At 41.3% G+C, this 16,575-nt stretch overlaps 1 protein-coding gene across 5 annotated transcripts in view; it reads right to left on the minus strand.

Annotated features, from left to right (window-relative positions):
• The window catches only part of FRMPD4 (FERM and PDZ domain containing 4), an 843,299-nt gene that overhangs the window by 765,802 nt on the left and 60,922 nt on the right, over positions 1 to 16,575 (minus strand). For all 5 annotated transcript variants that reach the window (XM_053891835.1, XM_053891836.1, XM_019417876.2 and 2 more), the window contains exon 5: positions 8,597 to 8,720. In XM_053891835.1, coding sequence (XP_053747810.1) covers positions 8,597 to 8,720 — 124 coding nt within the window. The remainder of the gene's footprint in view (positions 1 to 8,596; positions 8,721 to 16,575) is intronic.

The following is a 16,575-nucleotide window of genomic DNA, read 5'->3' on the forward strand; positions in this document are numbered from 1 at the left end:
TTATCAGAGAACAGTCCCATAGAGGAAGTTCAACTTAAACATAGATAAATGGAGGGGCTCCTGGGTGGCTCAGTCAGTTGAGTGTCCGACTTCAACTCAGGTCACGATCTCACGGTCCGTGAGTTCGAGCCCCGCGTCGGGCTCTGGGCTGACGGCTCAGAGCCTGGAGCCTGCTTCCGATTCTGTGTCTCCCTCTCTCTCTCTGCCCCTCCCCCGTTCATGCTCTGTCTCTCTCTGTCTCAAAAATAAATAAACGCTAAAAAAAAAAGAATAAAAATTAAAAAAATTAAAAAAAATAAACATAGATAAATGGAGAAGTAAAAAGAAGTGTGTAATGACTGAGCAATGGTGATCACATCTGGTAGAGAAAACTGAAAAAAGTCAGCCCTACCGATAAATACATCCTAGAAAGTTCTCCAAGTCCTTTATACAGAGGATGACAATTTTAAATAGATTCTTAAAATTATGAATTGCTATGGCACATGGCATATATAATTTCACTAACCTAGTGAATTGGGAGGATCAAGGATATTATAGAATATATTCTCCAGAAAGAGAAACAGTAGAATTTCAGAGATGTCATGGAGGTAAAAATTGTGAAGGTGTAGTGGTAAAGCCAAAAGACGACTACATAGAACTTTGAGGTGAAAGGTGTACACAAACTAGAATTGGGAAATAAAGGATTTGATGTACGTAGTAATCACCTTTAGGCCTCTCATCCACATTTCAGTCATAATGTGCTTCATTTGGGAAAATATGCTGTATGAAATGGTTGCTATTTGTCATGTGAAACCTCAGAATTAACATTTTCCAATAATATTCCAATAAAATGAGTTTAATATTTAAGAATAAGATGCAAGAAAATATAAAATCATACTTATTTTTATCATATTTATAAGCATTTCCTGTAAGGAAATTATACACTTACAAATCATGTTTTAACTTTACTGGATAATCAATCAATCTACTTTTTTAGAACAAGAAATTAATCTTGTAGGCAACTTCTCAAAACTCCATTTATCTATGTTATCATTTTGCTACCTCTTTCCCCATGAAAACTCAAGGGGAAAAAAACACACTCCTGATACACTAGTAATGTGAGACCTCAGAACAGTACCCATTACAGATGAAAGTTTCAATCAAAAATCATAGTTGAGGGGCACCTGGGTGGCTCCCTAGGTTGAGCGTCTGACTCTTGATTTCAGCCTGGGTCAGGGTCTCTAAGTTTGTCGGTTTGAGCCTCACATCAGGATCTGTGCTGACAGCCCGGAGCCTGCTTGGGATTCGCTCTCTCCCTCTCTGCACCTCCCATGTGCTCTCTCTCTCTCTTTCTCAAAATAAATAAATAAACTTAAAAAAAAAAAATCCTAGTCAAGTGTCTACATTTTCACAAAGAGACAGAAGACCAGCTTAGTAATGGTATAATGTTATGGCTCCACCAGCATATAGATCAGTGCCAGGTACAGTGTTAGTAAATAGAGTCATTAAATGAATGAATGTCAACGTGTGCATGCTTTCTCCAAAAAGGAGACATTTGAACACAGACGTGAATGATGAAACATTCCGGAAGAAGGGAACGATTTGCACAAAATCCTGAGTCAGAAAGGAAGGGTGATATTAAGAAATGATTATCACATGACAACAAAAATAGAGAAATAGAACAGTTAAAAATAGAGAAATAGAATAAGCAAAAAAGAAAAAGTAAACAACAAAAAATGAAAGATGTGATTACTGGAGCTGGCATTGTGTGTGAGTGTGCGTGCATGTTCCCTGCTTCGGGGTTTTGAGTTTTGTATTAGAAAGGGGAGACGGTATCCCCCCAGCAAATATATTAAAGACACAGAACTTCCAACCCATTAGCCTCAGTCTCCTGGGAGGATTGTGTTCAATCCCATCAGCAATTATCTGTAATACAGGATAACCATCTTTACCTGAGAGTAGGCTCTGAAAGGGCAAAGCACAGTCCTTGTCCAAGAAGGGTCCTTCAAGTACATGTTGAATTGCCTGGAGAAGGACCTTCTGACATCTCTGTTTGCTTTTCAAAGCACTGAGTTTGTCTGTGCTTTATAACCAGAATAAAAGGGGGGGGGGCAGTTGTCTAAATCGATCTCCTCTCTGTAATTCCAACATGTTTCCCAGCTGTTTCCTTCTAGAAATCCACTTTACTCAAAGAGTAGAAGACTCCTTAATTACCATCTTTAAAAACCTCAGAAAATAGAAGTGCATACTGGAGGAAAATTATGAATGGGGAGTACAAATCAGTGGGGTTTGAATCATTGATTACTGTTGGATACACCTTCTTGATATGCATGAGAAAAGCTGAGAAACTAACAAATATGATTCCTCAGGGACGTGTGCATCCTGTAGAGTAAGGCACCCTCTAAGCTGAGCATCTCACAAGGGCACTTTGGTTTTATAAGCATTTGGCCATAAATTCATCCCAGCCGCTGAAAGTTCAGATGGAATAATAAATCATGTAAATGAGCCTCAATAAGATGTTTTTTTTTTTTTTCAAAGTAGGCTCCACGCCCAACATGGGGCTAGAACTCATGACTCTGAGATTAAGAGTCGTGTGCTCTACTGACTGAGCCAGCCAAGTGTCCCTCAATAAGATTTTGCTTTATTTGGGTATATATTCAACTCAAAACGTTGAAATAATTGCTTTTGTACATAATTAAGTTTATTGTATAGAGATAATTCATTGAGCAGCACTTCTAAGCCTTTTTGGGCGGGGACGAAGTCATATGCCTCTTTGAAGAACTGAAGAAAGTGATGGGCCCTTTAACGGAGAAGAATTCTTCCCCCCTCCTCCCCCCCCCCCCCCCCCCCCCCCCCGCCGAGAAGAATTCTTAAATAGATAAGAATCTGCATCAGGGGGTGCCTGAGTGGTACAGTCAGTTAAACATCTGACTCTTGATTTCAGCTCAGGTCATGATCTCACAGTTTGTGAGTTCAAGCCCTGCATTGGGCTCTGCACTGACAGCATAGAACCTGCTTGGGATTCTCTCTCTCTCTGCCCCTCCCCAGTGGGTCTTTCTCAAAATAAATAAATAAACTTAAAAAAAAGACATCAATTCAAAGGAAATTTTTATATTAGTAATTCATTAGTAAATGAATTTTATATACAAAGAATGTATGTATTGTAATATAATATATATTAGATCTGTTAGAAATTTATTTGAAGATTTTCTGTGCAATATGGAGCTGAGAATGAATAAAGACAAACACATTCTTCCTCCTCTTTACTCTTAGTGTCCAACATAACACCGGTCAATAAAACTGAGTATACTCAAGAAGTCTTTAAATAGCAGAGGTGTCTATCCCTGAATTATCAAATGGAAAAGGAAATAAGTCACATTTTTAGTTGAGTACGTGTAATTCTTTGTTATACGTAAACAAGTAGAGCCACTGTCATTTTAAAGGTGAAATTAATTGACATGAGATGCAGACCATCCAAGCTGTCATGACAGCTCCAAAAATGAGTGGGCACTCAGCTCAGAATAACCAAAAGTCCTTTATGAGCTGTGGACAATGGTTAGCGCGCGACTCCCGGTCATGGGTAGTTTGCCTGCCAGATGGTACCTGAACATACCCTTTTGCCTCCCCACTTTTGACTCACACCTTATCCCAGACCCACCACAGGGAGATGAGGACTTACGATGGAGAAAGGACATCCACTTGTTTATTTCCTGGTTGTCAGAACAGCCGGAATTTTAATGCTTTGGTTTGGGGGCCACATCGACATGGTAGCATGAATACGTACCTGAGTCACAGCAGCTTTAACAACACAGCCGGGTTAAAACTATTTCATTAAAAGAATCTCTTCAAAATACCACGTGCCGATTTATGCTGCCCAAAGTCAAACCCAAGAATTTGGCCTATGTCATTCCAATTATTGCCAGTTCATCGATAACTGGCTTCAGAACATACTCCTTTTGGGGCACCTGGGTGGCTCAGTCAGTTAAACATCCAACTTCGGCTCAGGCCATGATCTCACAGTCCATGAGTTTGAGCCCCATGTCAGGTACAATGCTGACAGCTCACAGCCTGGAGCCTGCTTCAGATTCTGTGTCTTCCTCTCTCTCTCTCTCTCTCTCTCTCTCTCTCTCTCTGCCCCTCCCCGACTCGTACTCTCTCACTCTCTCTCTCTCAAAACTAAATAAACATTAAAAAATTTTTTTTAAAAAGAACATACTTCTTTTGAAAGTCACTGATGACTGCTTTACAACTCTGCCCATGTATATATGTACTATAAGATTCAGCACCCCGAGCCACCCAGAATTTCTATTTGTTTGCTTATGGCCATTCTCAAGTACCTTAAGTACTTACAGAGAGTTAAGGAGCTAGCTCTCCCTGTAGACTTTCAGTGTTTTCAGAAGAGGGACGAGGTCTACTCTTTCTTTTCCCTCCCCTCCCCATCCTAGAGCTTAGTATAATGTTCCACATGTCAGACACATCTGTTCATTGTAACACAGTCTCTTCTAGAAAGGTTAGAGAACCCTTTGCCAGGATGTCATAAAGAAGGAATCTGGGTGGATGAGCACCCTTGAGATTACAGCATAAGCTAGACGGATCCCTCCTCTTACAGAAGAACAAGACTTAATGGCAAATCATTGAGAATTTGGGTGAAAAAAATAGGTTTTTTCCAGCTTTATTGAAGTATCAAAAGATGGATTATTCAATCAATTTCTAAGGCTCCGATTTCTATCTTTGTACCAGTGACCACCAATTTGAATTTTCAGCTCAGACTGGTCTTTATAGCACCTGTCTACTAGGCATTATTACCTCAGAGCCCCTTTACATTTCAAAACTGTCCAAAGCTTAGCTCATTTAGCCCTGAAAATATCAGCTTCACAAGAGCTGGGACTTGATTTTGCTCACTGTTGGATCCCCGGGACCTAAAATAGTGCCTATCAGGCAGGTGGATGATTTGTTGAATGAATTGGTGGTGAACGAATGAGTGAAAAGATCTTCCCAGGAGGGAGAGTCTGCCATTAATGCTACACATGCTACAAGTGTGTTCTCGAGCACTTGACAGTTAAGATCAAACCCTGTACTTCTTCCCATTATCCCACCCCTGCAGCCTCTTCTCGCTTTCATCAAATTGCTGTCTCTGCCGCCTCATCCCCCATGTGCCTCTAAATACGCCCAGAATCCACTATCATAAAACCAAATGTCCTTTTATTATACAAGGCTATCCAGAAATCTGTCCCCGGTCTCCGTTCTCCAGCCACACGTCACACTTCGTACTCTTGTCATCTTGGATACCCTAGAGCCCCCAACTTGTACTCACTTTCTCTCCTCTGTGCCTTTGTCAGGCAACGACTGGCTTGCTGGCTCTGCCTAGCTCTCTCTTTTTTACCCTTTATTCCCACTGCGGGCACCACCTCCCCTGTGGAGGTTTCTCGGTACCTTCCTCCTCCCAGGCGACTAGGCAAAGGGGTCTCATCATACCCTAATCCAGGACCCCCCCAGACTTTTTCAGGTCTTGGAACACATAGAAGACGGTTGAGGGTACAGGGACAAGGCTGCAACTGGCCCGGGCCTCAGGACCCCACAATTCTTGCGCAGCAATATCTGGGTACGCTTGTAACCCAGTCACATCAGACCAGTACGGAATGCCACACCAGGTGTTAGCTCTTCTCTCAGCGCGCTGCGATCACTGCATTCACCCCACTGCATTATAAGTATTTGTGTTTGTCCCTCAGTGCACCTATGAACTCCTCAAGGGCCAAAAGCTTGTATTCTCATTTTTCATGTTTTAAATTATCACATATTAAATTTGACTTTTCGACATACTACTGTTCTATATAAATGTTATCACATGTATAGGTTCTTATAACCATGACCACAATTAGGATACAAAATAGCTCCATTACAGAAGGTACTTTCACACACTTCTCCAACCCCTAACCCCTGGCACCCATCGATCTCTGTCATCGTGCGGGCAATCCGTGAGAGTTCCGGTCATTCCATACCCTGGCTAGCACTTGGCATTCTCAGTGTTATCCCTGTTTGCCATTCTAGTAGGTGAGGTTCCAAATGAATCCTTTTTCCTACTAGAAGATTAGAATCTTCCTGCCAGAAGATATAGCCAAATAACCTATAACTTTCTCTCAAACTTAAACTGAACCCGAAGGCCTGTGATCCAGATTGTTTTTGAAAGGCTCCGCTATCACTGCTACTAATACGAATACTAAGAATGACCGTCGGTAATCAGATAACTGGCTGAGGCAGGCACTGTGCTAGGAGATGTTCCTACAATAACTAACTTAGCCCTCCATCCCCATGAGGTAGGTATTATCCTCATCTTACAGACATGAGGACTGAGGCTTAATGAAACTGACAAACTTGCCCAAAGCCATGTAGGCAATAAATGAAGGCACCAGGGCACACAGCCAGGTCAGACCGGTTCCGGAAACCTGACCATTCTGTGTGGCTGCTCTACTGGGCAACCAGTTGCTCTTTAATCAACAACAAAAACAATCTCGAGTCGCTTTAATTTTAAAGGTTACAAACTTCAGGAAAGTGAACCATTCTCGTCTTCACTTCAGTCTTATGATAGCTTCTTCGGGTCAGCAATGAGCAACGTGGAGAAGGGCTGCAGGGACCTCCCAGACGAGGGAGCCTGCGCTGCCTGACTGGACGACAGACTAAGGATTTTAGATCGTACTCCTGTGAAAAGTCAGCAGCTCAAATGAGACTCGATTGAGAGAATTGGGCCAGCCTCACTTGTTGCTCTACGAAGACTGTCCCCACCGACTGAATCTTGAACCACATTTATATGGTTCTATACCCGAGAGCATCGTCCACTGCAGAAATGAGCTGAAGTTATAATAATGGTTGCTTTTTGTGTTGAGTCATAAAAATAAAATAGTATTTTATGTATAAAATTAAAATTAATAATATATTAACTTGAATCATCTAATGACTAAGCACATCCAGGGATAACACGGAACTCCAGTCTTTAGACACATATCTAGCACTAATTCTAATAAAACAAGACACACTAGACTTTTCACTGGGTACATGGAGTTAAAAGTATGGCCAACAAACTATCCAACTGGAATTCAGTGGTTTGTCTTTAGTGTTCTGATTTAAAATATTCCTTATCCCTTTCATTATCTATTTTCTCCCAAACCTGTAAACAACATGCTTCAGTGAGCTCGGAGCCAAATCTATTTCGTTTCATGGTACTAATCAGACAAGCAAGAGCCACAAAGCTCAGGATCCTGTCTTAAGCGGCTGTTCTCTTTAGCCTAAGTATATTCAATCATTTCATCTTTCAGGTATGAAATCGGGAAGAAAATGTGTGCACTACAAAGAAAAGCTGTCCAATGAAATTACATCATAAGCGAACAGTAGTTTTTGGGAGATCACTGTTGCTAGCTCCAAAACATCAGGCTGTTTCGTATGTTCTAGTCCCAAAGAATGACAACGTCACTTTCTAAATTTTCCTTACAACGAAAGGAAAGAGGTTTCATTCACACCCATGCAAACTGTCAAAACTGTTTTAAAACACATAGTGCCACCAAGTGATTACTATTATGGAAAATGATGGCAACTCTAAACACATTTGGCTCAAAGTCCCAAGTGATAAAAGTCCAGGGTAATGAATTCTACCCATTTGGAGAGCTTCTCTTAACCTGTGGCAGTTCCTTTATAGGTGCCCCTTCACATAATGTTCTTATTGCAATGCTGCAACACTCGATAATCATAGAATCTGCTGAAAGAATATCATTTAAACAAACTCACAAGTACCAGTGATTAATGAGAAAGCACTGAATAGCACAATGACTGGAAACTTTCCAATTTGCATTCCAAAATGCATGCAGCACTGACAAATTTCAAGAATTTCAAAATACTTGAAACTTAGACAAAATCAAGAAAGAATTACATATTTATATAAACCATCAGCCACTCATCAAGGATCTGCACTTTCTGTAAAATAGGTTTCCAAGGGAGAAACACTTATTTATCAAGACCACTGAAGATAAGCAATTAAATACAAACTAATTTGTATAGCCAACATAGCATTTTCTGCTTAACAATGAAAAGTTTTCATCTTGATAGATACGTTTGTCATTGAGAAGAAGAAAAGTTTTCATCTTGATAGATACATTTGTCATTGAGAAGAAAGTGTCATTCACTTTCAAAAGAAAATAAACACAGCACAGCCCAATTTCCCTTGCAAAAAGTGCACAAGTGCAGTCAAAAGTTTACTGTGAGTGATAGCCGATTAGAATACCATATATAAGGATGAGCAGCTAAAATCAGTTTCTCTCTTCCCAAAAGCATGCCTCTGGACATGTAGTCGTGAGAAAATAAACAGCCAGAGTAGTGTATGACGTTATGCTTTTCTTTTGCAGGATATTCCTGCCTCACCTCCAAATGTTCTTTTTGTAAAAATTACAGTTACTGAGACAAAACTCAGAAGGATCTCATCGCTTTTCTATCAAAGGCATCATTTTTGTATAATTCTGAGACATGGTTTTCAACCCTTGTCCAAATAAATCCATCCTACTGAAAACCAGGAGCTAATCTCAGGAAGCAATGACAGGACCCCTGCTATTTGTACTTGAGGACTGTTACTCACTGGCATGTATGTCCTCCTTCATCCTCTACTGCCTGGCCGAAGCCCCAGGGAATGGAAAAGGTCTGCCAAGTTTCTCCTTCAAGATCCTCGTCCATGGTAGGAAGGCAAAACAGCCCACCTTTTCCTAAGGATGGAAAGAAAGAACTCTGTTCTTTATTCGTTTATAGGAACAATGACCGTCTCGTAGCAAACAACTGCTAGGCAAGAAGAGTGAGAGAGGAAGGAGAGGAGGAATCAATGCTGAGAGGCCAATCATATTTCCTCACTCAGCTACTTGGAAACCAGATATGCTTAGACGATCACGTGTTTTGAGAGATTTGAGGATGCAAGAGAGGAGGAGCTCTGTCTTTTGTAAATTATTAACAGGGACTTTTTTTTTTCCTGACCATGAGCAAAGACGTACAGGTTACCATTTAAGAAAAAAGCAATCAGGTTTGCAATAGAGCACACAAACTGGCAAGTCAAGAAACAAGATTTCTGAAGTTTTGCCCACTGACCCCTATTGGCTCAAGACAACCCAGTGCAGTTAGAATCACAGTGGTGTCATACTGGGAAGGAACTGGCACCTTCTGAAGGTCTGAAGAGGTCATAACTGCAGTTTCAGCAATTTGCGTCTGACGAAAATGAGTATTTGCTCTTCCTCATCTGAGAACTCACTATGGGGTATTTTGCGCTATGAGCTGGAATAAAGCCACCTGCACACCATCCACACAGTTCTCTTCGATTTCAAAGTGCCGCTTAACTTCTCTCATGGCTTTCCTGCATCTCATCCAAATTTGATATGTAACGTGTCTACCTTAATGCAGTTATTCAAAAGTTGCCAATTTTAACACTAGATCCTACCCAGTAATTTAAACTCAGTGGAAAAATCCCGATCTAGAAAGCTTTCAGAAAGCATTGGTTTCTCATGACAAAGACAGGGGACATGTGGGGCATAATGTGTTGAGCAGTGTGGACTGTCTCTTTCTCTCTAGAACAGGATTTCTCAGCCTCAGCATCATTGACATTTTGGGCTGGATACTTCTTTGTTATAGGGCAGCCCTGCACACTGGAGGTTGTTTAGCAGCGTCCCTGGCCTCCAACCACTAGAAGCCAATAGCATCTCCCCAGTTGTGATGACCAGAAATGTCTCTGGACATTGCCAAATATCCCCTTGAGGTAGAATCACCCCCGGTTGAAACTGCTGTTCTAGACCCATTGCTTTAGTGAAGTTGTTCAAAAGAGGAGGGATGCCATTTACATTTGAGATAGGCTCATGCCAAAGACCGGTGGCAGGCAAAGTCAAGTCAAAGTGGGTGAGCCACAGGACTCATATGCAGGTGGCCAATTTGATTTGTCCAAATTGACACACATTTTAAGTGGGGAATATCAACTCTCCATGGACTTTCGCTAAACTGCTCACTACGTGTGATGATTAATTCTGTGTCTCCCTGACTGGGCCGTGGGGTGCCCAGATATTTGGTTAAACATCATGTTACGTGTACCTGTGAGTGTGCATCTGAATGGGTTAACATTTGAACCAGTAGATGGAATAAAGGAATTTCCCTCCCCAGGGTGGGTGGGCCTTAGAGAATCCATTGGAGGTCTGAATCGAACAAAAGGTGGAGGAAGGGAGAATTTGCTCTCTCTGCCTATTTTTGAGCTGGGACATGGGTCTTCTCCTGCACTCTGACTGGAACTTATACCATTGGTTCTCCTGGGTCTCCAGTTTACAGATGGCAGATGATGGGGTTTTCTCAGCCTCCATAATCATGTGAACCAATTCCTTATAAGACAGCTCTATGAACCCTTGTCCAAATATGTGTGTGTGTGTGTGTGTGTGTGTGCGTGGATGTATTCTATTGGTTCTGTTTCGAAATAACACACTACTATAGTTTGCAAGTCTCCCAAACCTGCTGTTTAAAATACACGAGGGGCGCCCGGGTGCTTTAGTCAGTTAAGCGTCCAGCTTCGACTCAGGTCATGATGTCACGGTCCGTGGGTTCAAGCCCCACGTCGGGCACTGTGCTGACAACTCAGAGCCTGGAGCCTGCTTGGGATTCTGTGTCTCCCTCTCTCTCTGCCCCTTCTCCACTAGCGCACTCTCTCTCCAAAATAAAAAAACATTAAATTTTTTTTAATATGCTAGTTTCTCCTTTGTTACATATTCTTCATTTTACCTCAGTTTCTGTCATCCCATTGCAAGTAGGGTTTGTTCTTGCAAACTATTCTGAGCAGATCTTTGACAGCCAAACAAATCAAGGCAGAGATAATGAGGACATAGATTCCCTGCCTGTTCGGGTAACCTTAACCAACCCAGTTGGGATGTTTCCTTATGAGCCTCATATTAGTGTAAAAAAAAAAAAAGTCTTTTCAACTAAATACAATAACAGCAGTCTATTTAAATTCAACACTGAGAAAATGAGGCACATGGTTTCAAAAACAAAAGTGCAGTTCAAGTCCACGGGCGATGGTGGACATCTTCTCATTAAGAATAGTATGCCTAAGGGAGAAATCTTACAGACAGAAAGTTGTCTTGGGAGAAAGAACAGTGTTCAGAGCCTCAGAATTTCCTTTCTGAGTAGGAGCGGGTGTGATCCCAAGCAAGGCGAGTTGCTCACATGGTCAACTGTGTCTGCACGTCTGTCTGTCCACTCCAGGGCTTATTTTGGAAATTGGTGTGAAGGGGTCGGCTCCGAAGGGCTCAGGTTTGTGCTCGGAGGTTCCTATGAGAGAGTACTGAATAGGCAGGGAAAGAGAGGTGCATGCCCCATCTGCTTTGGGATAGGAAGGAGAAAGAGTTTTTAATAAAGCGGAATGGTGTTCGGAATCAGGGAAAACCACGTCCTCCTCTACGGACTGGATTACAGGAGGAGGAAGCTGTCTGCCTTGGGAAATGTCCAGGCTGCTCAATGTGACCTGGATGGGGGAAGGACACTCCAGTTAAGCGCTGGGTCCTAGAAGCAGGGGCTTTAAGAAATAAATCTATTTCTAGCCTATTTCCCATATTTATTGTTTGGCTGTGTGCTGTGGATTTTTCTTTTCTTGGAAGCACTCATTTTTTAATAATGTCAAGAGTTACCACCTAGATGATTGCAGTTTTACATCATCGCTGGAGAGCAAGGATTAAACGCCTACTGAATGGCCTGCACGGTGGCAAACGTGAAAGACTCAGATCACATGGTGCTACCCTCGAAAAGCTTATATTCTAGGATTATGTAGAAAGATGGTAAATATCCAAGAGCAGCAGATTGGAAAATGTTCATTTCATGTTTTCATTTGCTTTTACATCAAACTGGATTATTTTGCCTGCTTCAAAATACTAAGGTCAATTTAAATTACTTATGAACATAATCATCTCTTTTGACTAGCCAATAGAAAAAGAAGTAAGCCTACTATTTTATAGTTGAGAAGATAATTACATAACACTCTAAGGAAGGTGTGGAAAATTATTTCAAGTCGTTCAGATAAAGTCCTTAATTTGGGGTCTGACATTCAAGGTCCGGCATTTCAGCACCACGATTTTCCACCTCCAAACATTTGTGTTTTTCCCTGTCCTCCCATCAGAACACCAATTGCCTTCTTCCTGACCCAGATCAATCCTTCCTCAAACACGTGATTCACAGCTTACCTCCTATGATGCCTTCTACTTTCTCCAAGAGAATTAATGTCCCCACTTCAGTACTTCTAAAGGACACAGTACCTCTATAAAAGCAGCTATCACGTTCTGCCGTAGGTTAGAGGTACTTGTGTACAATTTTGCTAAACTCACTTATAGTTCGTTCTAGTAGGCTTCTTGTAGATGCTTTAGCATTTTCTACATAGATGATTGTGTAACCTGCGCATGAAATCAATTTTGCTTCTTCCTCACCGAGTCCTTCTCCCCCCACTTCTTCCTCTTGTCTGAATGTACTTGTTGGAACCTCCAGTGCAATGTTGAATAGAAGCGGTGAGAAGGGGAAATCATTCTTAAGTACTAGAAAGAGCTGATAAACAGAACTTTAACAAAGAAATTTTTTTAAAGCCTGGTCTTCAACAGTGTGGGTGCAGAGAAAATAGTTTTGTGTTTCTGCAGAGGTGGGGATTTCTGAATAAATCTTGCTGAAAACTTGGGATCCAGAGCTAAGAGCAGCCTTGGGAAGGTAATTTAGAACTGTATATAGTGAGAGAACTCTGGAGAGATTCACTTAACTCTGGAGGTATGTGTTAACATTTCAAGGGAAAAATGAGGCTCAGGGCCTTGGAGAGCCAGCGACATTCAGGCTTATCTGGTCCTGAAAAAGATTTAATCACATACTAAAAGGTTAGAGTGAGAACCCAGGATCCTTTCATCCCATCCCCAGGAGGCAAAGTTTTATTCCCTCTTTTTGAGAGAAGCGAGGGGGCAGCTATCTCATTCTCCAGTATACATGCAGAGAAAATCCATTCTTCTCCATTGCTCACCTATGGATCATCTGGCCCCTCACAGGACAGATTTTTCCACCTGACTTTCATTTTGAGGCCCCAGGGGGTAAGGTCTGGGACAAGGAGGGGCGGTCAATGCAATGATTGTTATGTAAATAACACTAATGACAGTCTGTCTCTGATTCAGAAACTTCGCGGACACAGTCAGGATAAAATCAATGAGATGAATATTAAAAACCCAACAAAAAGACTCTGTGCTTTGCTTTCTGTCTCCTGCTGCAGGAGGCTGTGAAGAACAGGTCTTAATTTTCTGAAAATTGGTAAATGCCTTCAGGTCAAAAGCAGCTTCTGTGCTCATTTACCTGTCAGGTTTCTCCTTCATTTTTTTTTCCTTCTTTTTTTCTGTGATTAAATATACACAATATTAAATTTGCTGTTTTAACCATTTTTAAATGGACGATTCAGTGACATTAAGTACACTCACAATGCCATGCAGCCATCACCACTACCCATTTCCGGAACTTTTGCATCATCCCCAGAAGAAACTCTGTACCCCTTAAGCAACAACTCCCCAATTGCTCCTCCCCACAGCCCCTGGTCGTCTCTGTTCTACTTTCTGTCTCTATGAAATAGCCTATTCTAGGGATCTGGTATAAGTGAAGCCAGACAGTATTTGTTTTTTAGTGTTTGGCTTATTTTACTCAACAGAATGCCTTCAAAGTTCATCCATGTTGTAACATGCATGAGAATTTCATTCCTTTTTAATTTTTTTTAATGTTTATTTTTTTTTTTTGAGAGAGAGAGAGAGAGAGTGTGCACGCGCAGGGGAGGGGCAGGGAGAGAGAGGGAGAGGCAGAATCCAAAGCAGGCTCAAGGCTCTGAGCTGTCAGCACAGAGCCCGGACGCGGGACTTGAACCCATGAACCTTGAGATCACGACCTGAGCCCAAGTCAGACCCTTAACCAAAAGAGCCACCCAGGCGCCCCCCTCATTCCTTTTTGTAGATGAATAATATCCCACGGTATGGACAGACCACATTTTTATCCATTCATCTGCTGACAGACACTTGGGTTGTTTCCACCTTTTGGATATCGTGACAGATGTTGCTATGAATATTGGTGTACAAGTATGTTTGAGTTCCTACTTTCAGTTCTTTTGAATATACACCTAGGAGCGAAATTGCTGGATCATACGGTATTTCTATGTTTAACTTTTTGAGAAACTGCCAAACTGTTTTCCACGGCAGCTACACCATTTTTCATTCCCACAGCAATGCCCAAGGGTTTCAATTCACCACATTCTGGTCAACGCTTGTTATTTTACATTTTCCTTCACTTTTGTGCTTTAGTCAGCTCTTCAGTAATTTTAAGCTTTCTAAGAAGATTTTATCCAGAGAATTGGTCTGAATAACTGACCCTGACACTCTCAGAAAGAGGAGACCTCCTTTTACTTCCTCTGCAAACTTCCATGAGAGTACCACACAGATTTGGTAATACACCTCGAAGTAACAGGTCAAAAAGCAGCTTTGAGGGGCTCCCTCAAATACCAAACATACAGTGGAGTAAAACTTAACGATTTAATTGGCTTTATTGAACGATTCATGAATTGGGCAGCATCCCATCTAGTAAGTAGAAAGGAGCCCAAGGAGCTATACAAAATGGAAGGCTTTTATAGACAGAAGAGAGCAGCGATAAAGAGTGAGCAGATTACCTCACCTCCCTTTGGGGAACAGAAGGGGCTCTTTGTGGCAGATTACCTCACTGGTGCTAACCAGAAAACTCCAGACTGACCCGGTAAGACTACACTCACAGGGAAGTCGGAAACTGCAGTTATGTTAGGTATTAAGCCCTGATTTGGTGACACGGGCCTAGCACAAGTGACTCCATTTTGGGTTTATGGTTTTCTGCTTTCTTTTCTCTATGGCATCGGAGAAGACTTTTACTTTTGATAGAAAGCTTAGAACAAGTACATCTTTAATTTTACATTAAAATGTATATTATTTTGAATTCCTAGGTGCATTTTTAGTACTTCTCCATATACAGATTTCTGCCCTTCTCATGTGGTTGACACACAGTTAACACAGAATGGACATATTAACTCTAAAGATACATCATCTACAGAAGAAATGATTTTAAGCTGAAACCACCCTTTGGAGACCAGCCTGCTTATTGTTTCATAAAAACGTTTTTCTTGGGGCGCCTGGGGGGCTCAGTCGGTTGAGCATCCAACTTCGACTCAGGTCATGATCTCACGGTGCTGACAGCTCAGAGCCTGGAGCCTGCTTTGGATTCTGTGTCTGCCCCCCAACTCTGCCCCACCCCTGCTTGTGCTCTGTCTCTCTCTGTCTTTCAAAAATGAATAAACATTAAAAAAATTAAAAAAAAACATTTTTCTCTAGTAACAAAAGCTGACTTTAATGAAAATTGAGGATGTGTTAGCACTACTTTTCTATTATCTAAATGCTGACGTTTATTTTTGTATTTCTCTTCATTTTCTCTACCAAAGAGTTAGGAAATATCACATCGCTTGCTGAGGATAAAACCAATCTTTTTCAACTTTGAACTTATAGCTAGAAATAATAGACCTAGGATGAGATTTTATCCTTCCTGCAGAAAGAAAAGGAAATGTCATTAAAAACATAAATTGATTACAATCTTCTGAAATTGAATAGGGAATTTTCATCCCAAACTCTCTGTCAATCTAAATGCTCCAATAATATTGGTCAAGGTTCAGATAAGTTAGCTATTAAGTAAATTAGCTTTGAACATACAAGTGGCATTCAAAAACCCGACTAGCCATGAAAGATTTAAGTTGAATTGTACCTGCAATGAAAAATGAGGAAAGGATTAGAAAAGCTCATTACTTAGAATTCACATAGCAATTCATATTTTCTATGCTTCTATAATCAGATGCAAGTCATTGCTCTAAAAGGCCCTGTGCATTTTTTAGTGGGCACCATTTTCCATAAAGCTCACAATGGCAGAATTTCTTATTTCCACCAATCTTCCTACCCCATCATTCATTTAATGTTTAGTGAGCGCCCAGAGTGAGCCAGGCACTGTGCGAGGCAATAGGGCTAGAGAAATCGATAACGTCTCGGCAAGTTCGCTGACTTTGGCACCTCCTTCCCCACAATGTTTGAAACTGCAGCTTGCAGTTTTCTTGTACCCCGTTTTTGCCTCCTTGCCCAAGCTCTTTGAATTGATCATTCCTTATCTACCACCTCACACCCATCTACTAGTTGGTACTCAACATGTCTTTATCTCTAAGCATTGCTATTCAGGTCTGCCTCCCTCCCTCCCTCTACGCTCTATATCTTCTAAGCCAATCCCAATCACCCTCCTTTCCTCAGCCCTGGTGTCGGTCTAGGTGCAATGACCACTGCTCCCAATGAGAACGGGGATTAAGGATGACCGATAGAAGACAGGACTCCCATTATAATTGAATTTCAAGTAAACAATGATTTTTTTTTAGTATAAGTATACATCATGTAATATTTGAGATGGGATATACTTGCACTAAGCAATTATTTGACACTATTTGAAATTGAGAAATAACTAGAGTTCCTGTATTTCTATTTGCTAAATCTGGTAACC

Source organism: Panthera pardus, unplaced genomic scaffold (assembly GCF_024362965.1).
Source record: "Panthera pardus isolate Hobbes unplaced genomic scaffold, ASM2436296v1 HiC_scaffold_27, whole genome shotgun sequence".
NCBI classification, from domain to species: domain Eukaryota; kingdom Metazoa; phylum Chordata; class Mammalia; order Carnivora; family Felidae; genus Panthera; species Panthera pardus.